The following is a 25096-nucleotide window of genomic DNA, read 5'->3' on the forward strand; positions in this document are numbered from 1 at the left end:
TATATACATATATATATATATAAATACATATACATTTTTAAGCGGTTCCTGAAGCTGTGGGGCCGGTATCTGCCCGCCCAGGTGCGGAGGAGGAGGAGGAGGAGGCGGCGGTGGGCGGGAGGGAGGCCGCGCGGCAGGGAGGGGACAGGTGGCACGGGAAGGGGAGGACCCGGGCCAGACCTGGCCGGTGCTGGAGGAAGAGGAGGAGGAGGAGGAAGCCCCGCCATGGCCCTGCTGCCGGCCTGCCTGCTGCTGGCCTGGCTGCCGGCCGGTGAGTGGGGCGGTGGGATGGGGGCTGCCGGCCTCCCCTTCCCTCCCCGCCCCGGGACACCGTCGGGGCGAACGCGTTGGTGTTGGGGGAACGGGGTCGCCCCGCTCCTGTCCCGGTTTGGGGCTAGGGTGGTCCGGCCCCGGTCCTGAGCTTATCCCGGGGCAGGGCGGAAGAGCGGTGCCCGCCCCAGCTCGGCACGAAAGGTCGCACCGGGTGGTTTCGGTGCCCCAGAGGTGCGGCCGGCTCCTGGCCCAGGAGGAAGTGGCCCTGCGCTTCCCGGCCGCCTCGGGGCAGGCAGCGGGGTTCGCACAATCGCCGTGCTTCTGGGGTCTTTGTTTACGTTTAACTGTAAACGCCAAGGATATGTTTTTCACAGAGAACCGGTAAAAGAGGCAATAAAATAACCGAGGTATGCTTATTGATTGTCTTGCTTGGCAGCAACGTGCCTGCGGGATGGTCTGGCTAAAAACTGTCTTCGCCAGTTCTAAAGGGCAGTGTCTTTTCAAAGGAAGTCACAGATCTGAGGTAGCGTGACTTGCTAGGTTGGTAGTGCCCAGCTTTGTTCTTTCTCAGCAGGAAAAGAAGGAGAGCAGCATGCTGTAGGTGAATGCAGCTCGACCTTAGGAACCTGCCTTAATGTCGCAGCATTTCAGTTGTCTTGTGTGATCGTGGTTGAGGGGGTTAATATGAAACATCAGACATGCTGAGACATCTCACTGTCCTCCAGTGGGAACAGTAGGATTTTAACCTCCTTAAAAAGTAAGGAACTTACCTTTCAGCTCTGACTCCTTTGTAGAACAGAGGTAGTGACTAAAGGTCCCTTTCAAACAGAGCTTTGGTTTCAGTAAGTGAAAATTACACAGTGGTTTTGAGTATTTTATTCTTGCCTGAGAGATGCTGCTATAGGAAGCCCACAGGAAGGCTGTTGTGTTTCCATGAGCCATAACAGGTCATAATTCTTATGGGAAATATCTGTTTGGCTGCCAATGACATGAAGGTTTTGCCAGTCTCGAGGGTTCAGATTTTGGTTTGGTTTCATGTGGTTTCCCGCGCAGATCTTGTGTATTAGATGTTTCACAATGAAAGCTGATACAAAGTGCATTAACATACAATGCAATTAAATAAGAGCCACTGCAACTACCTATCACCAGCCCTTGTCTTGCTACAGCACTGTAAAAACTACAGAGCCTTGCTTTTGCTAGAATTTTGCACAGTTGCTGCTATTTCTGTATTTAAGTGTATGTGCGTATATTTTATTTTTCAGAAAAGCCTTGAACTCAGAGTTTACCATAGTCCTCTCTGTGTTCACATGGCATTTTTTTTAGGCAAAAGATCTCTCTCTGCTGTGCTTCGAGTTGGCTGGCCAAGGGTCTTACTTCAAGGTAGAAACTGAGCAGGTACTGCACTGCCAGTATCCTACTGCAAAAAGACTTGTTGAGGCAGTGCTGCACCTCTGCAGCCATATGGTTTCTACCTGGCGGAAACTGCCAGGAGCATACTCCATGCAGCCTAAGAGGATAGTGAAAGAATGATGCTTGCAGATGTGATCCAGATGTTATTATATATTCCCTTATCCCTGTTCTTATCCTGAATATATAGAATAAAGGGAAAGGCTTTAAATACGCAATACAAAGCAAGTGCTTGTTCATGACCCTTTTGGTTGGTGCCGTCCAGACCTCCCCCTTTCCTTTCCTCCTTCCCTGCTGTCATGCTCCCCAGTCAAGAAAGCACCTAGCATAGTACTGCAAGCCATGCCCTGTTCTCTGGGATGAATTCCAAACAGGGCATCCTACGCTCACTCTGCGCTGTTTGTATTGCCTTATCAAAGGCAACTGGTGATAACTTCACTATTGTTCATGACAAGCACAACTTACTCTATTATCAAAGTTTAAACAAGATAGAGATGTCTCTGGAGTGTGGCTAAAATAAAGCATAGCTTTTGAGAAACTTTGTAAAAACTTGCTCAGTGGATGCTGTTGCTTGGGTAGAAGATGCTGTGGAAGTTGTTGTGAATGAGTTGTAAACGTGCACAACAACAGCTTCATTAAAACGAGGTGTTGTAGATGCAGGTCCTGTGTGAGGCAAAGAGAAGTTGTGGGTCTGGTCCAGAGTGAAAGTTGTGATGTGATGTGTGCTCCTGACGGCTGACTGCCTTCTGTTTTCTTGTTTGCAGGTTGTCTCTCCCTGCTGGTGACAGTGCAGGATACTGAGCGTTACACCACCTTATTTGCCAGCGTCATCCTCAAGTGTGATTACAGCACCTCAGCACAGCTGCAGGATGTCGTGGTGACCTGGCGCTTCAAATCCTTCTGCAAGGACCCCATCTTTGACTACTACTCAACCTGTGAGTGTCAGGGGTGTCCTCCAAAGAATCCCTTTTCAAATGGAAAAGAAGGGGCAGGCAGACTTACTGGGGAATACAGGCTTTTGACCTCTTCCTAACCACAAGCCAGGTCTGGTTGGTGGTATTTCCCCAGGATTCAAGAAAAAGAGGTCATGACTGTGATTTTCTTTGCAATGTGAAGGCTTTATGATCCTGTGTCATAGAAATCCCAGCCACATCAGCTCATCTGTCCTTCATGTCATCAGATTAGCAGGCAGTGAGGTTCAGCCGTGTTTGACACATCTCAAACTTGGCAGCCCCACCTTCTGCTTCTGCAGATTTGAAAGCAAGGGTCCCACAACAGGTAGACTTGATGATTCCATGATGGGGCACAGGGTTGGAGCTAGAGTCCAGTTACTGGGTGTTACTGATTTTAGGAAGAAATACATGCATTTTGGAAGGCAGAAAGACTTCTAAGTGATAGCATTTAGTACCTGCAGCAGCACTCCATGTGCAGACATTGTGGTGTGTGCAGCCTTGTTTCAGGGATGTTTATGGTTCTTAAGATGGTAGGTTTAAGATGGTCAACCTTAGCTTAATTGTGCCCTTAAAAATGAATTCAGAATTTGTCCTTTCTTCTCTTCATTGCAAACCCTTTACAGACAATGCTCTCTGAACGAGTAGTCTCCTCAAGTCTCAGCTCCCAAATGCCTGGCTGTTCAATGTTAGATTATACTGTGAATCTCTCAAGAGAGAGACAGAAATTGCCTCTAGTCCCCCGTTAATGCTGTTGGGCCTCTCCACATAATCCTGAGCTGGAATCAGATGATGGGTTCTTTTTTGTCTTTCGGAGCCCCACAACATGTAACGGCATACAGGAGGGATAGGGAGATAATTCCTACAGCGGTTCATGTATGTCTAGATACTTTGTTTGGTAAACACACTTATGTTTTTATCCCAGTAGTCCTGGGAGTTCTGTGACTTTTTCCCTTGCAGTTTACCTTCATATTGGTACCTGCCCTCTTGCCTACCATTATTAGCTTCTTTCTATTGTTGTTCTTTCTGTTGTGAGCACGAGTCATCTCCACTGCAGCTCCTACGTTCTCAAAATCTGTCATTCCTGTGGCTCTATCTCTGTTTGCTTTTAAGCACTCCAAAGCAACTTGTCCTTGCTGTTTTGAAGCCATGCTTTCTATTACTGAACAAAAGCAAATGCACATGTGCATTCAAGAGTTTTCAAAAAGTTTTCGTACTGCTTACAAGGGGATAGAAAATTAAATTTGAAATAATAACTTTTGGCATCTTTTCTGGTGATGTGTTTATAGCATACCAGGCTGGTTTAGCTCTTGGCCAGGACCCTTCTGATGACTGCAACGACAGCCAGCGAAAGGTGCGCATCGTCATCCAGAAATACGGACAGAATGAGCCTGTGCTGGGTGTGGACTACCGGCAACGGAAGATCACCATTCAGAACCGTAAGTGACTTGGCCTCACAGGCAGGCAGCGAGCTCAGTAACTATCCAGTATCTGGGCCTGTGAAGTGACAAGAAGCATAAATGTGGCTAATGCCATCTGTAGCCACACATACTCTGTGAGGTGGCAATGGAACAAGAGTTATGAAGGGCCAGCTCCCTTGTTCCCAGCTGGCCTGAGGGTGTTGGAGGCATTACAAACTAAGGCTGAGTTGAGGATGCCTGAGCATTTTGCTGAAGGGCAAAGGTAAGCTGAGGAGTCCAGAGGCCAGAAAACAGTTTTCCTCTAAGAAGTACTGTATAGTTGTCCACGTGCATTGTATGCTCCATGCTGCCCCTGGAGCAGTAGCTGTTGCTACTTCCAGGGAGTTACTGGGATGTCTGACCTAATGGGGACTGTGGTTTGTGTTCCAAAACTAGTGTTGGCAGCATCCATTTTAATACCCATCACCTGGTAGCACTCTGGTATTTCATGGCACAAAGAATTAGCCCCACTTCTAAGTATTGTTGCCTTCCAGCAACACAAAGAGAAAAGGGGCTGGCAGTTACTGCTGTTTACAGAAGTTCTCAGTGGACTCAAAGGGGATTGCCTTAAGGTGATGGCTACCCTTGGGGAGAGGGGAGATGCAGTACTGAATGTTGCCTGCAGGCCGAGGACCCTCTTAGAGTGGGGCCTGAAAGTAGTGTCAGTCCCAAATAGCCTGCTGACCTCTCCGTCCTTCTTCTGCAGGGGCAGACCTTGTCATCAGTGAGGTCATGTGGTGGGACCATGGCGTGTACTACTGCACTGTGGAAGCACCAGGAGATACCTCAGGCGATCCAGACAAAGAAGTTAAGCTGATTGTGCTGCGTAAGTGCCAGTGGTCTGTTGCCTGGGTAGCAGATACCTCCTTCTGTTCTCTTTCTCTCCACCCAAATATTTCTCCAGTAGTGGAGAGGTACTTAGTAACTTACTGTGCGCAGGTACGTAGGGATCCTCTTTCTCTCTCCATTTCTCCCACAGACTGGCTCACAGTACTCCTCATCATCCTCGGTGGCCTCCTCCTCCTCCTGCTGATAGGAATATGCTGGTGCCAGTGCTGCCCCCAGTATTGCTGCTGCCACATCCCATGTGTCTGCTGCCCAACCCGGTGCTGCTGTAATGAGGAAGGTGAGGTGTCCATGTCCAAATGTGTGTCCGTTCATGGCTTCTGTCAAGACAAAAGCTTGAGACACAGCTTGCTGAGTTCCACTTTCTCCCTCCAGTTCAGTGTCCATATAGACTGAGACATTTATTTGGGCAATGTAACACTCATGATCACTTTACTTAGAGAAGGGTAGCTAGGGACGCGGATCCCACCTTGCGCCTCCATGGCCTGCTTTCAGAAGTTCGTCCCCACTGCCATCTCACTGCCAGCTTTGCCCATGTCATGCAGGGCATGGTCACTGGCCTTTTGTGCGTAGCTCAAGACTGTTTTCTTCTCTGTCTTGTGGTTCTTATGCCTGTGCACATGAGGAAGGCAAGCAAGTACCTTGTCCTTATTGTGATGTTACTCTCCAAACTGTCCTAATCTTCAAGTGTGTTGCTCTGAGAGGTACTTGCATAAAAATTAGATTTTTGTTTCTTCTTGTTATTTTTGGAGATACTTCTTTCACAAGAAAAAGGTTTGTTTTTTTTTATGGGGAGAAGGAAGTGAGAAAGAAACGAGAAAGATGGTCTGTCATGATGGTCAATACTGCAAATGCTTTCTGAGGTTTTGAGGATCAAGAGAAACTTTGTTGTGTATAGGTTTTTGCAGAAACAAAGATTCTGCAGCCAGACCCTGCTCTGTTAAGAGGGCCAGCCAGGAATGGCATTTGAATTTTGGCTACTGAGGTTTTTTATCTGCTGTGTTTTTGTAACTGAAACTTATCAGCGACACAAGGTAGAATACCCCCCATGCAGTTTACACGATTTGACAGGAACAAAACACCGCAAATACATTTACTTATCACTGAAATCACCAGATTCTTCCCTGGATGCTGCAAGAAGATTTGTGAACAGAGAGCCGTGTTTCTGGTTTCCTTTTAACTGCAAAAGAATTACTTGGTATACCTTGGGTGTTAGTAAGCTTTCTAAGAGCTAAAAGAAGTGCCTGTGAGAGGTTTAGATTGAAGTTTAATCTGTTTAGCCTTTGCAAAGAGCTAACAGACCATCTCATTTGCTAAAGCCAAAACTGAACAAAACACTTTCTGGGGCTTTATGGGCTGTCAAGTGAAATGTATGGTGGTGAGGACGCTATGCAAATTTGGCAGAGAAATTACTTTCCATGAGGGGAGAGAGAGGTTATAGAGATGAAAGACTCATACCTCCAGACTTCCTAGTTCTCATCAAAAATGGATTCTGAAAACGCATGAGCTTTTTTGGAGGGTTTTCTGTTCTGTAGGAGGTGATGGCACACTCCAGAGTAATGCTTTTGTCTTTCCTGCCTCCTATGTAGGATAAATATGAGAGATTCTTGTGGGGTTCCCAAAACTTCTCCCTGCTCATGAGAGAAGGTATGGATGAGTTCAGCCTCCTTGACTGGCTGCTGGATTCAGTGAATGTAATTTCCATCCCAGATGCCTGCCCTCTTTATCATCCACTTTGCAAGGGATCCTTATGATTGCTCCCCTGCTTTAGTGCTCCTTCACTTCATCCTGCATCTGACTGACTTTTTGGCCTTCAGGAAATGAATTGGAGACTTAAAAAACAAAAGAAGATTGAGACAGGAGGCATCTCAAAAACCAGTCCTGAGGAATAAGAGTTCCACTACAACTGAAGAAAAGGCAAAAATCCTCAGTTAAATCTTAGAATTACAGTGCAAGTTGTGGTTGATTCTTCCCACTTAACTGGCCACTAGAGGGTAGCCTAGGTCTGCTGAATGGGCATAGAATACAGTGAGGCAAGGTAACTGGATGTTCTAAGTCAGGTCATCAGCTAACACGATTTTGAACCTAGTAATATAAGTGATTTGTTTGGGTAATTCAGAATTGGTATTACAGAAATATTAAAAATGCCCCAGGGGCAAGCCAATTATATTCCCCATGGAAAACTCTGTGAAAAAAGCCTGGTAGTACAGATACTGTGGTAAATACATGTTTGACCTCCTTCTGTTCCTATTAGTTCCTTTTCTCCCGTGGACTTCTCCTACTAATGAATTGGTGCACAAGGATGTATTTGCACCGGGGTCTGACTAAGTTGGAAAGTATTTTTTTTTTTTTAGAATTGGATAATTGTCCCGGCAGCTGTAAAGTCTGTCAAAGGTAAAGAACAAACTTTCTCTGCAGGGAATGGGTGGAAGAAACAACAAAACATCCTGCCAGAGTTTTACAGCAGGTATGTTTTGGAACTAGGGTGAAGATAAATATGTTCACAAGCACTTTAGAAAACAGATCTGTAACTTTACCTCCATTTTTTAAGTTGGGGGGAACCAGAGTGCATAGTTCAGTGAGTTCATGTATCAGTTTCAAACTGGAAAGCAAAGTGTCTGGAGGAGGAAGAAAAGATGAGGTTATTGGAAGAAGTCTAAGGATAATTCTGCATTTGTTCAACTGTAGGGATAGATCAGAGAATCACAGGCACAGAATTACTTTGGTCCTAGCAACTGCCTTCATACCCTAAGGAGGAGAACCTGCAGTGCAGTTGTTATCCCTGTAGCTGCTGAGCCTTTCACTGCTCAGGCCAGACTGCATTCAAAACCCAGGGATGTGCACTCAGCAGGTGGTAGGACATTCTCAAGGTGATAACCAGAGGAGTGGGAGAACAGATAAGGCCTTTCTCTTCCTTTTATGCCTCTATTTTCTTCTTTCTCTCTTCCTTCCAAGTCTGAAGGCTGAACTGGAGGAAAATCCCTTGGAAAAAAAAAATAATGAATGAAGTTTGACATAAAATTCTTGAAAACTGCTACCTCAGGCCACACTGCTTTGAAGAAAAATCACAGTATTTGGATTAAACCCCCTGAAGTCCCCAGCTGTGTAGGTCAGTCTGTTTGGAGCCAAGCGGGAGAGGGGGAAGTAATATGGAGTGAAGAACAAAGTGGAGCTGCATGAACTGGGGGGAAAGGGAAGGCTGTGTGGAGAGGCATGGTCAGTCCCTGTTACGCCACAAGTGATGCTCTGTGTAAATTTAGTGAAACTGCTAAAGGAAGGCATATGTACCATCTGTTTAAGAAATGAAGTGCCCTGTGAAATGGAGGGAGGAGTTGAGACCCAAAGAGCACACAATCTAGATGTTGCTTGCCACAGATGAACCCAGGGGGCAGAATTAATTGGAGCTTAGCTGTAGCCTGGTTTCTTAAAGAAGGAAAGCTTATGTAGTCAGCCTGTCTATCCCCAGTCTCTTCCCCTCCAGTAACTTTTAATTTTATCAGTTGACTTCAGCCAGATTTATCAGAGGGGTAAATGTCTCAAAGGCAATTACATTCCTGTCTCCTGAAATGCATAGGCAAGAATGTTCTGTTAGTGCCTTACAGGAAAAGAGGCTTCAGTGAAATTCTGCCTCTTCTGAGACTCCAGAGAAATTTTGCAGAAGTCCCAGTTGCAGAAAAGTTTCATGCAGTAGTGAGAGACAAGCCATGCAGAGTTGGGCTTGCAGAATTTACTGGTACGCTTGAGTTTTTATTCTAAGTGGTAGAAGGAGTAAGTTTCTTTAAGATGTTTTTAGCTATTCTCCCCCCAAAAAAGCAGCAATGAGTGATGGATTTGAAGACAGGTGGTGGGATTGTCTCTGTAGGGTTGAGATGGAAGTGCTGAAAAGGTGAAGTGGGATTGGAGCCTGACCCCTGTGGTAGGGGTGTGGAGTTAGTGGTGGAAAAGTAGTGAGGGAGAGGAATTTCCATGGAGTTTGCTCTTTTGTCTCACAGGACATTGCTGCTGAGAATAGGAAATTTAGTTTGTTCACTAGTTTGACCACCCTGTCCAAAGGGGTTTAAGTTTAGCAGTCATGCTGAGGTAAAACAGAGAGAGAGACAAGAGCAGCTGAAAGACTAGACAGGGAGAAGCTGGACAATGCATCTCTGAGTGCTTTGTCTGTGGAACAGAGAGGAAACAATTAAGGCTTCAGAGCGTGGTGTGGATGATAAGATCTGGATAAAGCCTACATGAAGGGGGCAAGAAAGGTCTCATTTAACTCTAGGAGACCAGTGGCAAGCTGAAAGAGTTTTAAGAGAGAAAACAGTGTGGTAGATGTCTCACTGTCTGAACCATTATTTCCCACCTTTCTACAACTGTACTCATAATGACGTGGCAGGCAGAAGTCCTGCATTTGGTTACGTGCTGTGTACTTAATCATAGTGCTATTTGTTCCCAGTTCCTGGAAATGTACCCTAAATGTCTGGCAGTAACCCTTTTCTTCAGTTTTAGGTATCTTTTTGAAGCCATACAAGTTTGTGTTGAAATTTCCTATTCTTAATTTTTAACCTTTGTCATAGGTTGGCAAGAGCTTTTCATTCTGTGAATTTTATGTACCTGGTCACATTTAAAGTCTGTAGTCTGTCAAGCAAGATGGCAGGTGTACTGCAAGCTGTGCAAGGGGTAGTTGCCCTAAGCTTTCTTCCTCTTTTACAGCACTGGAACGGCATCGGTTCATGAAGCGGGCTCAGGCACTTGCGCCTTGGATGTCGCCTAACATGTTCTATGGAGGCGGCGATAGGAACTCGCAACTTTCCTCTTACCAGCTGAACCCTCTACTGCAACAAGGTGAGGTCACGGCATCATTTCAGAGAGAAATCGGGAAATTGGGACGAGAAGCAGGAAACTTCTCAGGCAGCTTCAGCAGTGAGGCTTCATCCTCTCTACTGCAGAAGTGAGAAAGATGTTCCTAGCATGACAGCTCTGCAACATCTGTAGTGCTCTTTAGACTTGCCTGGGTGGATAAAGACAGGATATCTGTCTTAAGTGTCTTGCTAGACTCAGTGCCAGTGAAGTAGCTTAATGCTAACTAGGGCATAACTTGTGCTACACCACAGTGACTGCAGGGTAAATATACCCAGCTTATCTCACTTCATGTGGTAGAGGAGGGTACTGTATCTTTGTTCTGCCGTGCTGGTCACGGTCAACTCCTTATAGCCAAAATTGACATGACAAGTGAGGTGCAATTTGTTTGAGTTCTTATCAAATGTCTAGTCTTCATATGATTGAGGGCAAACTCCCTTCCGTGCAATAGATCTAGCCTGCAAGCAGTGAAGAATAAAGGACTCGTTTCTGAACACGGAAGAACTTGCTAGATGTTCTGCCCCCAAATCCTACATCAGTGGTATATATTTCTGCCTTAATGGATGAGGAAAGATGGAGTGTATGAAGCTATAGAGAAATAAATGATATTGCTGGTAATAAGTTATTTTATTACTTAATAACTGCACAAAATTAGGGGATTTCAATATAATGGCTTCTCAAATATAATATTTTTTTCATCTGAACTTAGCTTTTCATCGCTATACAGCAGTCACAGATTTACAGTCTGTTACAAACTGTTGTTTGAAGACATGGTTTGTAAACTTCATAATGTTAGATTCAACACATTTGAACGTACACTTTTTTTTTTTAACTCTCTAGTTAATTCTACAGCTGCCATTTTTCCTAGCCAGGACACCAGTTCTCTTTAGGAAGATCTGGTGAGTGAGCCATCATGATTTAAGACAGAATGCACTGAGACTTCTCAAGGAAATGCACATGTGTCCTGGCAGAGTACAATGAACAACTAAATTCCTCAGGCTGTTTCTTAGCATGTTTCAGGTCAACTTTGAAATTTTAGAGGTGCTGAATGGAAGGGAACTCTAAGGTCATCTAGTGTTAGCTCTTGCTTAAAGGAAGACTGTCTCCAAACTCAGTCATATTAGCTGTGGCTTTGTCCAGCTGAGTCCTGGAAACCTGCAAGGATGGCGATTCCATGACCTTTTTGGGTAACTGTTCCAGAGCAGCACCAGCTTCCTGGTGAAGAAATGTGTGTGCTTATGTGCATTTGTATTAAAAAAAAAAATCTTATTTTTCAGTATTGATCCATATTACTTCCAGCTCAGTGAAATCTAAGAGGAAACACTATGAACTTTCTCTAATTTTTAAAGAAATTTTAAGGAAAAAATGGTGTCAATGCTGTAGGGAAAAACGTGTTCCTCTCTGAACACGTTTCTTGGTGTTCCGGATGACTTTGATTTCTTACCTCTGTGCTGCTCAAAACACAGATCCTGGCTGCAACTTACCAGTTGCTACGCTTTATACTTCACTTTGTGTGGTTGTGGTGCTTGAGTTTGAAGATTGTTTCTCCTTGACTTGCTGCATTCTCCTGTGCTTTTATCCTTAGATGTGTCTCTGCAGAACAGCCTCCCACTGGTGCAGCCACCAGCTCAACTTGCCCCTAACAAGGGTGTTTTGGACTATCTGGAGTCTGAAATCCAAAAACTGAACCTGTCGCAGCCCCAGCCACCCCCCCACCAGCGGCAGGCTGTGCAGCCCAGCCTGCTGTCCTCCCTGGGCTCCGACATCATGCCACGCAGCGTAACAGGTCCTCCTCCGCTCGCCGACCGTGTCTCCTCCTCCCATGGGAGCAGCAACTCCTCACGGGCGCAGAGAGCTGCCCGCAGCCCCAGGCCCTGGGACTCTGCAGCAGAGAACAGGAGGGAAAATCGGAGGTGGCCCTTGCCGTCCAGCGGGGATTCTCGTTCCAGCTACAGTCGGGAGCCCCGGGACAGGCAGCGAGAGGACTATCCTCAGCGGCAGAGGACAGGCGGCTACAGCAGCAGGCCCCAGCACTCCAGACGGGATGTGTCACCCACCCGCCGGACTGAGAGGGCCAAAAGCAGCAGCAGCAGCTGCAGCTTCTATTCGGAGGAGCCCAGGGAGCGCTCCGGCCACCATCGTGACTGGAGGCAGCAGCCGGCTGGGAGGCGAGAGTACCAGCAGCACACCGGGAGGAGCAGTAACTCGGGTCACCGGAGGCACAGCTACTCTCCTCCTTCTCGCCGGGGGTCCTGGAGCTCCTCGGAGGAGCACGACCGTCTCCCAGCGACAAACCGCAGGCGGCGCAATCGGTCTCGGGAATGGCCAGAAGACAAACCCCCCAGTTACCGCTCACTGGAAATCATCCCAGATCGGGACAGCAAGCACAGGGACGGTGCGGGACTGCGGTCGGTAAGTCAGCCGCCTTTTTGCTCTCCTGCCTAAGGGAGGAGCTAGGTTCTGGGGTTGAGAGTAAATGATTGTTACTTTCTGCAGCCTGTTGTCTTTCAAAAGGCAGGCAAGGAGCACTGAGTACCCTGCACAGCTTGGTTATGAAGAGGCTGCTGAGTTCCCTGCCTTCAGACACATGTTGCATGGCTATAGTGTGTTCAGAGACAAAGTGAGAAGCTAAATAAAGTAGGTCCCCTATCACATCCCACAGTGGGTGACATGTTACACCCTCTCACTGCTGCTCCTACCTAGAGCCATTTGGGGTTCTGTGTGCTGGTGTTAGAAAAGCTCTTCTACACTGCCTAGGGAGGAGCACTTCCAGAGTAGGCCGCAGTATTGAGTATCCCTCTCTAGCCTTTTCTGGCATTGCTTTGCTACTGATTACTTTTATTTTAACGTATGAGTAATTCTATTACCAATCTCTGACATTTAATTTTCATACTGTCTTGGTGGCATTTTTAAGATAGTTCATATGGGAAAGCATCTAGGTAAGATGCCTAAAGCTACGTGAAATAGGCTTTTAAAATCACAAGTGGCTGTAGTGGTGGGAAATGCATGATCCTTCAGGCCAGGTGGGTGAGAGTGACTTCCTTGTTGCAACTCCTGAGCACTGCACTCCCATTATATGGGCAGTGAATAGCTATTGTTCACATCTCATCTTGTCAGTTCACACTGGGACTATATTTCAGCCAGCATCCTGTGTGTGAAAAGCTTCATATCCAATTGCTAGCCTCCGAGTTAGACACCACAAGTTAGACACCCTTTAAAAAATGGAGTTTTTTAAAAACAAAAAAGTGTTAAGTGTCCATTACTGCCTATATGCAGTATTTTACCAGGTGGCAGCCTTCAAAAAGGGCTGTATTTTGCATATAACGATTTTCTCCTCTGAATTTTTTAAGGAAATGCAGCTCTAGTCCCAGCTGGGATGTATGGGTGGTTTTGTTGTGGTGCTCAGAGCAGGTAGGAAGACGCATGTTTTCCATCCATCCTTCCTTGTTCCTGAATCTTTTATTTTCTCTTTCAGGACAGAGGGAGTTCCCACAGTGCAAGAAGCATAGTCATTTAATGCCAGTACCGAAAGAACTGGGATTCCCACTGGACTCCTCTTAGCTTCTCAGCTATGTCAGTTGGAACGGCTGCTTTTAATTGAACAGGCAACCAGCAAACAACACAAAAGATGAAGCTGCTTCCCCTTAAACTTGTGGCCCTGAAGACTTTATGTTTAGTGACCATGAAAGCAATACGTAACACCTTTTTGTTACTGCTTTGATTTGGAGACTTAAGTTTTTAATGGGCTGTGGTCCACTGAAAATGTTCTATTGGAACCAGCAGGATTTTTTAATAAACGGTGTATTCCCAGACTTCAAAGAGAGACATCAGTTGCCTTCATTAGGTACCCTGGCACTACAAGGAACCCAGTCTGTAGAATGCTGGTCCTTTGCACACCAGTTTCTGGAGAATGACTCAGATAATCGCAGAGTTGTAAAGTCAGAACAATAGAATAAGTTGGAGGAGGCCTCTGGAGCTCATCTGATCAGGCCCCTTCAGAGCCTGGTGCAGGGAGGCACAACATCTCCTTTCTTAGGCCCTCTGATATACTTCAGAATATGTAAAATTTCTGCTTCTGCCTGGCTACTCAGCATAGTTAGGCATTTGCTTCCTTTTGTATCTGGTAAGCCTCTCTTCCTAAAAGAAGAATCACAGCGACAGAAGGATGATAGAAGGATGTACAACTGCCTTAATAAGGGCTCACTGGCACAACTGAAAGTTACCACCTCATGCGCCTTGTATTGACTGAAATACCCTGCCCTACGTTAAGCTTAGACCTTAGTACCTATAGCAATGCTTGTTCTAGCCTTTAAAGCAGACTTGAATTTATTTGTAAATGTAATGGGCCAAATTTACCAAAGCTTGGTTGTCCCCACCGGGACTGAGCAAGATATGACTAGTGTCCCTCATATGGTGGACCAGAATGTCCTTCAACTCTAGGAAGCATGACTTTGATGGTTGTATGCTTCCTGAGCCATCTACTCTTTTCTATGCGTTTTATGTTCTCCCTTTGCTCGCTGTGCCATGTATGATATACATGGGGTGGGATAAAGGGCTCCGAAGAAGTCTTACGGTCGCAATTTTTACTATTGTCTTCTTGATCTTTACCCCGACACACACCGGTTCTGAATACATGGTGCATCTGATCTACAGCTAGGTTGCAGGGTTTTCTTATCTCTTACCTTGCAACCTGAACACAGGATTTCTCTATGCTTTGAGACCAGCTGCAAAGGGGAGTGGCTTGCCATTTCTCTTCCATGTGATTCATCCCTTGTTTTCATTTAAGATGTGCTGGAAAAATTGATGTTCTCTGGGTGTTGTAGTTGCATGCTGGCAGCTTCCACAGAAAACTGGCTTGCCAAAGGCACTTCTGGATTCAAGACTCAACTGTTGGCAAGGAGCTTTAGGAGCATCTTGTGAATTATTGTGTAACCCACAGGCACAGAGATTGGCCAGTGTTAATGACTGTATTGCCCAGCTTATTTCCCAACCAGTGCCACATGGGACACTTTCAATTATTTGTTCTTTTATGTCCCAGTTACTGATGTCCCTGGAAGACTGACTTGGGCATGCTTTCATTTTGCCCACCTCCCTTTTTCTTTTCTTTGGACAATGATGGGAAACATAATGCTAGAAGCAAGCACTCCTAGCTGGATATCTGATACAGTTGCTGGTCGACCAAAGGCTACAATGGAGAGCGCTCATTTTCCTACAGTTTCTTGGCTGACAGTGCTTATTTCTGATTCCTTTGTATGGAGATAGAGCAGCAGGATCCGCTAGCTTCTCGACCCAGCCTAAATGTCCAGGCTTCAGGGAATGCCCCTTTCTCCTTCAAGAGTAGAGTCTATTGAGACATCAGTTGTGATCCTGATCTGGTAGCACGGGAAAGAGTTTCCTTTTCTTAGTGTTTAACTGTGTATAAGCCAACACATGTCCAGCAAGTTTTACCAAGAAAACCCAGATGTCTGTGTGTAACAGCAGCAGTGTTTGAAGCTCGACGCTGTAGTGTGAGCACACCAGCTGCAGAGGTTGCACTTTTTGATCTAAATACCGTGAAAGAGCCTTCCATCGCCACTTGTCACCGTGGTCCCCATATTTGTGCCATGGTGACTAACTGTAGATTGTGTGAATTCACGCAAATCGTGCTGTGTGAAGTCTGAAGAGTTTTATCTTTATCATGCTTGAGCTCCTCTTCAGTCACTTTGTTCACAGTTATAGAAGTGTTAAACAAAACTCTTCAGGGAAAAATGATTATATCTCAGACTTAATTCTGTGACTTAAATTGCAGACAGAAGTCAATTAGGTTTTCCAGCAGGGAAGCAGAAATGGTACCAGGTTTGCTAATATCTGGTCCACAGAACACTGTAGTTCATAAAGCACCAGTTGGTGGGCTGTGAAACAATTAAAAAGGAAATCTATAAATGCATACTTTGCAACTGAAAGCAGGCAGAAAAGCTTGTAAGGAAATAGGCTACACTTTAAATGCTCATTTCTATTTTTAATTGGCTATAAATGAAAGTTTTTGCAACAGCACTGCTCAATACTATGTATATTCCCTTTTTTTTCCAGTAAGATTACCAGATCTTTGACGTTTTTAAAAGAGAGATTGAATTGAGTAGCTCAAATACTACACACTGAAAGAAATTACAGTAGGAAATGGCCTAGCCTTATTCTTTCTAGGCTGTAACTTACTGATGTTTAATTTTTTAGCCATTCCAAAGAGCTGATGTTCACGTGTCAGCCCATTTGTGGTGAAAGAAATTGGATATGTTTCTTTTTTAGAGTTATTGTCACTCTAGACTTTTGTTTCTTCCTGTCATGCAGTTGAAGGAACATACCTTACCATCCAGAATGAATTTCCTGTATCAAGAGTGCCTTGATAGCCACTGGAGTTATCCTAATTAAAATAATAATGTAATGAGTAAGTGACCATGCCCCATGGGGCAGATAAGGACACCCATGCTGCTTCTGTCAGCTGCTTTCTACCTCAGGCCAGAGATTCATCAAGAAATATTTAAAAAAAAAAAAAAAGTAATAAATTATTTTTTCTTTGATTCAGAAAGGACTTGCAATACCTGGCTTTCTTGCTTATTTGCAGAGCACCCTGCTATTCCAGGATGCCGTTCCAGGAACGGGGGGCAAGGGCTGCTTCTTGTGCAATCATTGATCTGGGCTTGGCAATTGCCTTTTTGGCAGGAGAAAGTGCTGAAAGGCCCAGTTGCTATCTGTGGGGTTGTATTCATGATAGCACTAGGTAAAGTTAGGCTAACTTGGTGGGGAGGGTAAGTTGCCTCATGATAGCAACCACAATGCAAAGCTCCTCAGCTGTACATATCACTGCACAGGGCAGCTAAACCCCGTTGGTGTTACTACCTCGAGCAGCACATCAGTTTAAAGCGCCCTCTTTGTACAGTCAGAAACTGCCGTTTGTTGATCTGACGTAGGAGAAAGATGTGACGTTAATTAACACCCATAGTAATAACTGCTCATTGCTATTTCTGTTAAGTTTAATGCCTATAATGTGCCTTGTACTGGTTTTCTGAATGTTATTGCAGCTGTAAGAGCAGGTGGTAAATGTGTAGATTCTTTTCAATGATTGTGAATGTATCATTAAAATATAAAGGAACTTACAAACTGTTGCTCCTGTGTGTTCTTCCTAGACCATAAATTGCTTTTGAGTATTTTCACCAGAAGTGGAACTGAAAATTCTCTGTTCTGACTTCTAGAAGTAACCTCGTTAGACATTAGTAAGAATTTTCTGTTGCTTATTTTTGGACAAAAATGCAAGATGGTTTGTTTCTATGAGTGGATTTTTTTTTTTGGTCAGTGTTTGTAATATTTTCAGGAGGTTTTTTTTGTTTGTTTTTCCCAAGAAAAAAATTAATAAATATTTCACCAAGAAAGTAGGAAAATTGTCTGGGAACCCACTGACAGCCCTCTTGAATGAAGTGCCCTGAGTTGTATCACTGCTGCAATCACTGACTTGGCTGCCCTGGCTGTGAAAGGGGAACGCTTACTTTCTGACTGGGCCCAGTCCCTCAAGCAGCCTGGGGAGAAATTATATTTCCCCAGTCCATGTTTTGACAAATGGCTCAGGTGCATGCCCATCTTGTCAGTCTGTGCAAAAAGGCTTGGATATAGGGACAGAAGAACTGCGAGAACACTGCATGGATGTGCACGTTTACCTGCGTGCCTCAGTTGGTTAATGCAAGTGCTGGAAACAGAGGGTGAAATATGGATGAGCTTAATAGCCACAAATAGTTTGCATCTGTCAGCCCAGTGAGAATACAGAATGGGCCTTCCCACAGGAGCAGTGGGAGCAAAATTCAGCCCAGCTCTAGCTACTGTTAATGTGGAATTTGGTCAGCTTATGAAAGGGGCCTCCATGACATGGTTGCCTGAAAAGCAGGGGACTCAGTGACCCAGGAGCTGCCTTCCATGTCTCCTAGGCTCAGGTCAGACTGACCCTCCATTACCAAATCCCAATAACAGCAAAAGAGCAAATGGGGAAACAAAGCAGGACCTTTGACCCCTTCCTATCTCTATATTAGCTCTGCATAAATGCCGGTGTCTCAGATGAGCATCTACCTCAGCTTCGGCCTGAGAGAGAGAAAGCAGGACAGGTAAGAGCTGCACTGTCTGTTCTGGGTGGTATGGACTTTGTGAATGGTGTATCTAGGATGGAGAGAAGTGAGTGGAGGGGGAAGAGGGTGGGAGTGCTCGAGCAACCTGGATTGAAGTTAAGGGATGGATGGCTCCATAGGACACTCATAGGAGTGTCGAGCCCATGGTAGGGATTACAGAGTTTCAGCGTTGGAAGATGTATAACTTTTTTCCCAGCTGCTCTCAACACAGGGGCTACAGGCTTTAAAGCAGGTAAGATCCCCTCTTTACGCTCCTGGGAAGCAAATTTCTAACTTTTGTCTACAGAGGGAGAATTTGGCTCTAGGATTAAAAATCAAGGGAGGATGGTAACTGAGGAACTGCTGCTGGCTGGCAAATGTCTAGTGAAGATGGAGTGGTAACTTTTTGAGGTAATCTGTGCATAGAAGGAGAACAAAATGGAAATTGTCTTACTGTGGAATAAGAGGGAGCACTGACTAGTGCCACTACCTGGAACAGGATTTAGCAAAGTATTCATAAGGAATAGGCTTGCAGCCTTTTTTTGATGTTGCAGGTCTTGGTACTGCAATGTTCACTTCGTGTTGTTCTGACATGACATGCCACCCCGTAATTCAGGCTGTAATCAATTTTAACTTCTAAAAACCTTTCTAAGAACACTGTATTTGAATATCTTGTTTAGATGCAATGTCATCCTTTCAACGTACTAAGTACCAACTTTTTAAGAGTTCCTCTGCCTTTTTTAATAGACAAAAGGATATTGGATGAGGCTGAAGTTTGTACTTATTCCCTTCTAAAAACGTGTTCTGCCTGGGTTGCTATCTGATTCACTAATCACAGCGTGGAAAAGAACCTGGTTGAGTCTTTTCTCGACTAGTTCAAGACAAAATACTCAGATCACTGGGTCGTTCAGATCATTTTATATGAAGCACTGACTAGCACAAGGTTCTTAGAGCCATTTGCAAGAAATCAAACCAGTAGACTTAATAGACTTTTTGCAGTTGTACCTATGCGTAGAAGAAGCCTATTCTGACCACTGCCAGTTTTTAACAGTTGTTGTTAGCCAGTTTTAGTTGTTTGCTCAAATACTGAAACATGGAATTTTAGTTCTCTTCTTTTAAAAAAAGAAAAAGTAACTTTAACTGTCACAGATTTCCTGGAACTCAAAGCTCTCATTCATTGTGGATATTTGTTATTATATAAATAAAAGTACACTCATTTTTGTGCTATCTTTTCCTCACCTCAGAAGAAACGCACCATGTGATCTTTCCTGCTTTCTTTTTCATTTATTCATTAGGTTTGTTGCACAAATGTGGTGTCTAACAGACATGTTCTCTGAAAACAAACAAAGCATTGTGTTGTGATTCCAGCAGGTCTCCCGGTGCGCGGGGCTGAACTGGTACCGCAAACCATGGTGCAATCCAGGGCACTGGTGATAGCTCTGATCCTGCTCCTTAGCACCACCGTTCCCGGTAAGTCTGAAAAGCTTTTGTAACAGTTTTTCACTTGCCTTAGAGAAGCCTGTCCCATCCATAAGGTAAAAATATGAATATATGTCCCATCCACAAGGTAAAAACATGAATATATGGTGCTAGCTAGAGTGAAACCAGACAGTAGGAGCTTGGTGTACAAACCATCCATACCTGGTGCAAATATTCTAGCATGTAAAGCCTATGACTCAGGTGCCCCAAAATTAGCAGTGAGGTGCTGCTGGATGCAGCTAGAGCAAATTCTGGGGGAGGCTCCGAACCTGAGAATTTCATGTCTCTTCCCATTCGTGTGGGGGAAGACATCAGAGGAACTGGAGAAACCTCATGCCTTTTTTGCCTCCTCCTTCTCAGAAGTGCACTCAAAGTCCATCTTTGAGAGGGACCGTCGTGACTGGTTGGTCATCCCCGATGCAATTGCAGCTTACATCTATGAAACTGTGAACAAGATGTCCCCTAGAGTTGGTCAGTTCTTGGCGGATGCTGCCCAGACTCCAGTAGTTGTTGGGACCAGGTATGGAAAATCTGTGCTAGCATTGCAGCAGCCATGGGTGGAAAGGGAGAGGGAGGAGTGGGAGAAAGAACAGATTAATGAACTATCTGTAGAAGGAGACCCAAAGGACAATTAATCAACAACCACAGCATGATGTGACTATAATTAAAAGCAAGGTTGATATGGCTTCATATGACAGTGCAACCTCTTCCCAGGGATGCACATTGAATACAATACTCACGGGGATAGCAAATACTGCTCTTTAGACATGGGTAGTGAGGGAGAGGCCACTGACTGGTGGGGCATCAGCCCCCCTGAAAGGAGCTGGGTAGGTGGAGTGGTGCTGTCTGTGAGGGGCTGAGTACTAAAGGTGCCAGCAAACACTGGTGGCGCTCAGTTCACACAATTGGCTCTAACTGTAAATACGTATTCCTCAGAGAAGGGGAAAGGATTTCCTCCTGAAAGGAAAAGCAAGATGACCCAAGAGATACAGTTTCATCCAAGTCATGGAAAATACTACCTATTCTTATCTTCTGAGGAAAGCCCCTCTAGGAGTGCTGAGGAGCTTCGCACTCTCAGTGAAAAAAGCAGTGTGAAAGAAGGGTAGTTTGATAACTACTGCAGATGCAAACTACCCTCACTCACATACGTGTGTATCTTACCACATATGCTCTTGTCTCCTGCAGGACTTTCCTCATCAGAGAAACGACCAAACTCAGTTTACTGGCTGAACAGCTGATGGAAAAAATAAAGAACCTGTGGTATACAAAAGTGCTAGGCTACTAGTCAGAAGAAGCCAGTGTTTCCTGAGGTGAGTTGACAGCATCCTGCAGTGTCCTCTTCCCCCTGCCCCTTCTATGGACCAAGATCAGTCAATAACACAGAATCGATGCTCCTGTTAATGCCACTAGAGGGAACCCAGCGTCAAAGACCAAAGGATGGAAGAAACCTGCTGAAGTCTCCCCCGAAAAAAAAAATAATAAAAAAAAAATAAAGCTGCTGGGCATGGGGAGGGCAATGAGATTGCAGAGCTCTTCTGTAGCCAAATCTTGAAAATTAATTCCTCCTGAATGACTTGGCTATTGACCCTCTAATAAAAAAATTCTTGTTGTTACACTTCCTTAGGTTTCCTACTTGTATTGATTGTTATTAAATCACATCCACCTTGGCACCCCATTCTGCTGAGAATATAGCTGCAATTCACAGTAAGTCATTGCAGACTGTGGTAACAAACCCTGACAGTACAGGCACATTTAACCAAGCTCAGGCTCCTCTTGGTGGATGGGGGGACAGGACAGGACTACCTGAGCATCTTTTGGGGTAGCCACAACATGGCGACCATAACCTCACATCAAGACAGACAATGAAGTGCTGAGTCCTACTGATTGTGCTCCTTGGTTAGGTAAGAAGCAAGCAGGTGCATCTGCATCAAGTGTCTGAAGATTTCAAATCACTTGGGAAAACAAGTGCCAGTAAATGAAACTGTGCATCAGTTTGAGTAGGACTTTGAAAGAGTGATTCATCATTCAAGCAGTGAGGGAGCCTTTCCAAAGGAGAAAGGAGGGGAAAATCCCTCAGTAGTTTCAGGATGGAGGGTGATCAGTTTATGAGATGGGCGCCTATGCCCAGAACTGTTTTTGAAGACCTAGAAGGTCTTTGCCAGCCCTGTGTAAGTGTGCCTAATCTCAAATGCCCACATTAAGTAAAGAAATCCACCTACTTCATCAGCGGGTAAGCAGAAACAAGTAGGCGATGTCTGAAATCACAGTGGGAGACTGCAGCAGAAGCTAAAACAAAACACTGCTAGTCACAAGATCTAGGAGTCACAGGCATGTGAGCAGGGCTGCTGCTTAGAAGGGACAGCATTTACAAGGCTGACAAAAGGAGATTTGCCTAAAAACTGCAAAGCAACACTACTGTCCTTTAGGGCACATCTCTGTTTGGTTTCCACTCGTTGGGGTCAGAGTTACTGGAGTGTAACTGAACGTACTGCGGTCCCTGCTGGCTCCTGGCTTGTCCTCCCTTTTAGAGCAGCCCAGCGCTTGCTGCTCCCTGACACTATTTCTAGGTTATCTGGTAACCAGCAATGAGTAGAGGAAACATAAAAAGGGGGACAGCCCAAGGAGGAACTGGGAGACATTAGCGTTCAGCTGTCATGGACGTATGGAAGAGAGCAAGGGGAGAAGCGAGGGGTGACAGAGAGGAGGGAGAAGCAATAGACACTGAAGGAAGACAAAACAGCAACCTCAAGGCTATCCCTTCCCCTAGCTGAGTCTGACTGTCGAAATGAATTCAAATAGCTGACAAAAGGCTAAATAACAGGCAACGGCTACATTTCATCCTGTATCTCTGCTCCAACCTCCCACCAGCATTGGTGGAAGAGCTGCCCTGTCTCTACAAGCACAGTTCTAGCCTTGGATTTTACCCCGCAGTCCACAATTTACAACAATATTTGACCTTGTCAAGAGACAAGGCTTTGCCATTGTCAAGCTTCAGTACTTGTATTGCTTGGGCAGCCTTATGATGGGGGAAAGAAAGTCCTAATTGAGCAGGAAGGCTTTCTTTGGTGTGAAGCACTGGATACTGAAAATGTACATATCCACTTTCTTTCTTATAGGTCAGAAAGACTTATTGTCAGCAGTACCTGATTCTCCAAAGTTTCCCGTTGCCCCACTCTCAACTTCCTCTTCTAAGGTCTCCCCTACGTGAGGAGTTTGCTCCAGCACAAACCCAAACATGCTCTAGCTGTTGTCCTGTTGGAGCAATATGGTAGGCTGCAAATAATGCAGGACAATGGTCTTTTGGGGAAATGGGACTCCTATGTTTTGGGGGTTGTTTGTTTGTTTTTTTTTTTAATTATTAGTTGGATCAGCTATTGACATAAATTTGCACTTAACCAGTTGTCTTGAATAATAAATCTCTTTTCACATTTTCTGTGTCTCAGCAGGTACGTGGTACCATGCACAGTTGGAGTGAAATCAGTCCCTATGCAGAGCAGCAAGCTCTTTCACCTTTAGTTACTTCACCACTTTTGCAGACCTATTTTGCAGATTTCTTTATTGCTGCCAGTTTTGCTCAGACTAGTTCCGCTTCCCTGGTCACGCATGAATGTGCCACATGCATATATGAATTACATTAATGCATCGCTACTGAGAAAAAGGCTTAGAAAACTGCAGTTTGTGCTGATATGCATGTTGACCACATGAAAAAAAAACAGAAACTTCAGTCCTTTCTGCTACAGAAATAATTTCCTACCTGTTTGTTTTGCATGTCTGCTCAGTCTCTCTCTTTCTTCCCAAATGTAACCCTTGCAGGCAAAGCTCTGTATCTTAAATCCACTCCTGCATTCAGCATCCTGTGGCTTCTCAGGACGGGTGTTCTTCTCACTGCTTGGGCACTCCAGGCATATTTTCTCCTTAAAAGAATGAAAGTCATGAGTCTTTTAAAAGAGCCTGAATGTGTCCTTAGAGTTATGTGCCTTGGAAACTGGTGCTTCAGACTTCTCTTTGTATGTGCTGCTAAAAAAAAATGGTAGGGAAAAGTTTGGAAAGTAGAGGGGAATTCACGTTGTGTTTTGAGCCAGTTGTATTGCTTTGTCAATGCAACCCGGTGTCACTTCTCTACTGTATCGTGGCATAGCTGGAGCAGAGCAGCACTTGCTGTGAATTCCATGCTAAAACTTAATGCAGTTCTGATCTTTTGTTAAACACGCATATAATCTGTTCGTTCCTCTGCAGTGTAACCTCCAGAAAGTCCTAGCCAGCCACGTTTGATATTGATCAGTTTTAGTATATGGGCAAAACTGAATCAGCATGTAGATCTCTGATTCTCCCGAATCTCACAATCACAGTTATCTGAGCATTTGTATGCTTTAAAAGAAGTAAACAGAAAACTTTTCGGGTGGCTGATCTGCTGCATAATCTACAATGTAGGACAATCTACAAAATAAAAAACCTGCTGCTGCCACTTGTGACCCTGACATTGCAGGCATCGTCTTTTGGCAAGTTCTTTAAAAGCAGAAACTAGCAGCTGAGATCTGGCACAGCATTCAGGATGGGACTAGGTAGGTAAAAAAAAAAAAAAAAAGGCATTTTATCCCAACAGGGATCCTGGGGCAAACTGATGGGACTGGTAGTGAAGGGGTCTTACTCTTAAATTATTTGCTCATCCGCTCGGTAGGAATAAACAGCTTAATCTTAATCTGCCTGTAATTTCTTTATAAATAGAGATGGCAATCACTTCCCAAGTGATGCCTCTGAAAGTTCACTGAGTGCCCCGACATTCTTGGAGAGACTTTGTGAGGGAAGTGTTTACTTTGGTTGATATTCATGCTACAGAAACTTTCTTTGTGAGTAATCATCATTCACTTACCAGCTTTGGGAAAGCTTGTGGTATAACTGGTTCAACTGAATCCATTGAGATGAAATCTTCAGAGATGTCCGTTTGCTGTCGTTTCTGAGATGGATGAATAACATCTCGTGTGTTCCTGATCTCTGCAAAAACACCCTTTCTTGGTAAATATCTACCGTGCTGAGTGCTTTACACTGTTTTCTGTTGCTCAGCCTGCTGATGGCACGGAACTGTTTGCTATTTACGCATCCCAGCTCCCTTTACCTGCTAGACATGGAAAAATTACACCTTGCTGCTGACAAGCAAATGGCTTGCACCATGCACTGCTGTGCCTGGGAGGGCTGACAACCAGCACAAGTGCTTCAGGAGCAGAAAGCTGAAGCAGAACAGGTGGGAAGGGACCTGATGGGTGCTGCAGGCTGGGACATTCCTCAGGAGATCAGGACGGATGGGATCCCCATCCAGCATGGCTTGGCACACCTCCAGCAATGGGGGCATCCCCAGCTTCCAGCCCTCTGAGTGAAGAATTTCTTCCTCACACGCCTTCTTGAAAAAACAGGCGACGACAGCTGGAGGTGTGTGTGCGTGGGGGGGGGGGTAAAGTCACACAAAGCAAGCCACGCAAAGCAAGTCACACAGAAAGCCACACACAGCAAGTCGCCCAAGTAAAATTTATGCCGGCCTCTCTCCCTCCGGGACCCTTTTGCCACCCCTCTCCCCTCAGGGCACCCCGGGGGCTCGGCGGGCACGGTGCTGGGGGGCCGCCAGCCCTTGCGTGCCAGGCGCCGGCCGGCGGGCGGCGGAGATCACTCAGCGCCGCTCTCTCTTTCGGCCGCAGCCCGCTCTCCCCCGCCGCCGCGGCCGGCC

The 25096-nt window shown here is 45.2% G+C and overlaps 3 protein-coding genes across 6 annotated transcripts in view; 2 read left to right on the forward strand and 1 right to left on the reverse strand.

The window, feature by feature from the left end:
- The window catches only part of CFAP44 (cilia and flagella associated protein 44), an 81067-nt gene that overhangs the window by 53311 nt on the left and 2660 nt on the right, over positions 1-25096 (reverse strand). For all 3 annotated transcript variants that reach the window (XM_080566704.1, XM_080566703.1, XM_080566709.1), the window contains exons 2-3: positions 24251-24372; positions 23135-23294 (exon numbers count right to left, since the gene is read on the reverse strand). In XM_080566704.1, the coding sequence (XP_080422830.1) occupies positions 23135-23294; positions 24251-24372 (282 nt within the window). The remainder of the gene's footprint in view (positions 1-23134; positions 23295-24250; positions 24373-25096) is intronic.
- ILDR1 (immunoglobulin like domain containing receptor 1) lies at positions 122-16912 on the forward strand. The gene is made up of 8 exons (XM_080566832.1): positions 122-271; positions 2445-2615; positions 3920-4069; positions 4797-4916; positions 5070-5216; positions 9632-9763; positions 11364-12190; positions 13254-16912. The coding sequence occupies exons 1-8, from the start codon at positions 226-228 to the stop codon at positions 13293-13295; spliced, it is 1635 nt and encodes a 544-aa protein (XP_080422958.1). The 5' UTR covers positions 122-225; the 3' UTR covers positions 13296-16912.
- Positions 17855-20981, forward strand: LOC308182396 (apovitellenin-1). Of its 2 annotated transcripts, XM_080566949.1 has the most exons (5): positions 17855-17901; positions 19270-19371; positions 19741-19900; positions 20566-20690; positions 20791-20981. In XM_080566949.1, the coding sequence occupies exons 2-4, from the start codon at positions 19311-19313 to the stop codon at positions 20663-20665; spliced, it is 321 nt and encodes a 106-aa protein (XP_080423075.1). In that variant the 5' UTR covers positions 17855-17901; positions 19270-19310; the 3' UTR covers positions 20666-20690; positions 20791-20981. The 2 variants fall into 2 exon arrangements, with proteins under 2 accessions (XP_080423075.1, XP_080423074.1); XM_080566948.1 differs by having other exon boundaries at positions 17856-17901; positions 20566-20978.

The sequence above is a fragment of the Anser brachyrhynchus genome (assembly GCF_964034855.1).
Source record: "Anser brachyrhynchus genome assembly, chromosome: 1".
NCBI classification, from domain to species: Eukaryota; Metazoa; Chordata; class Aves; order Anseriformes; family Anatidae; genus Anser; species Anser brachyrhynchus.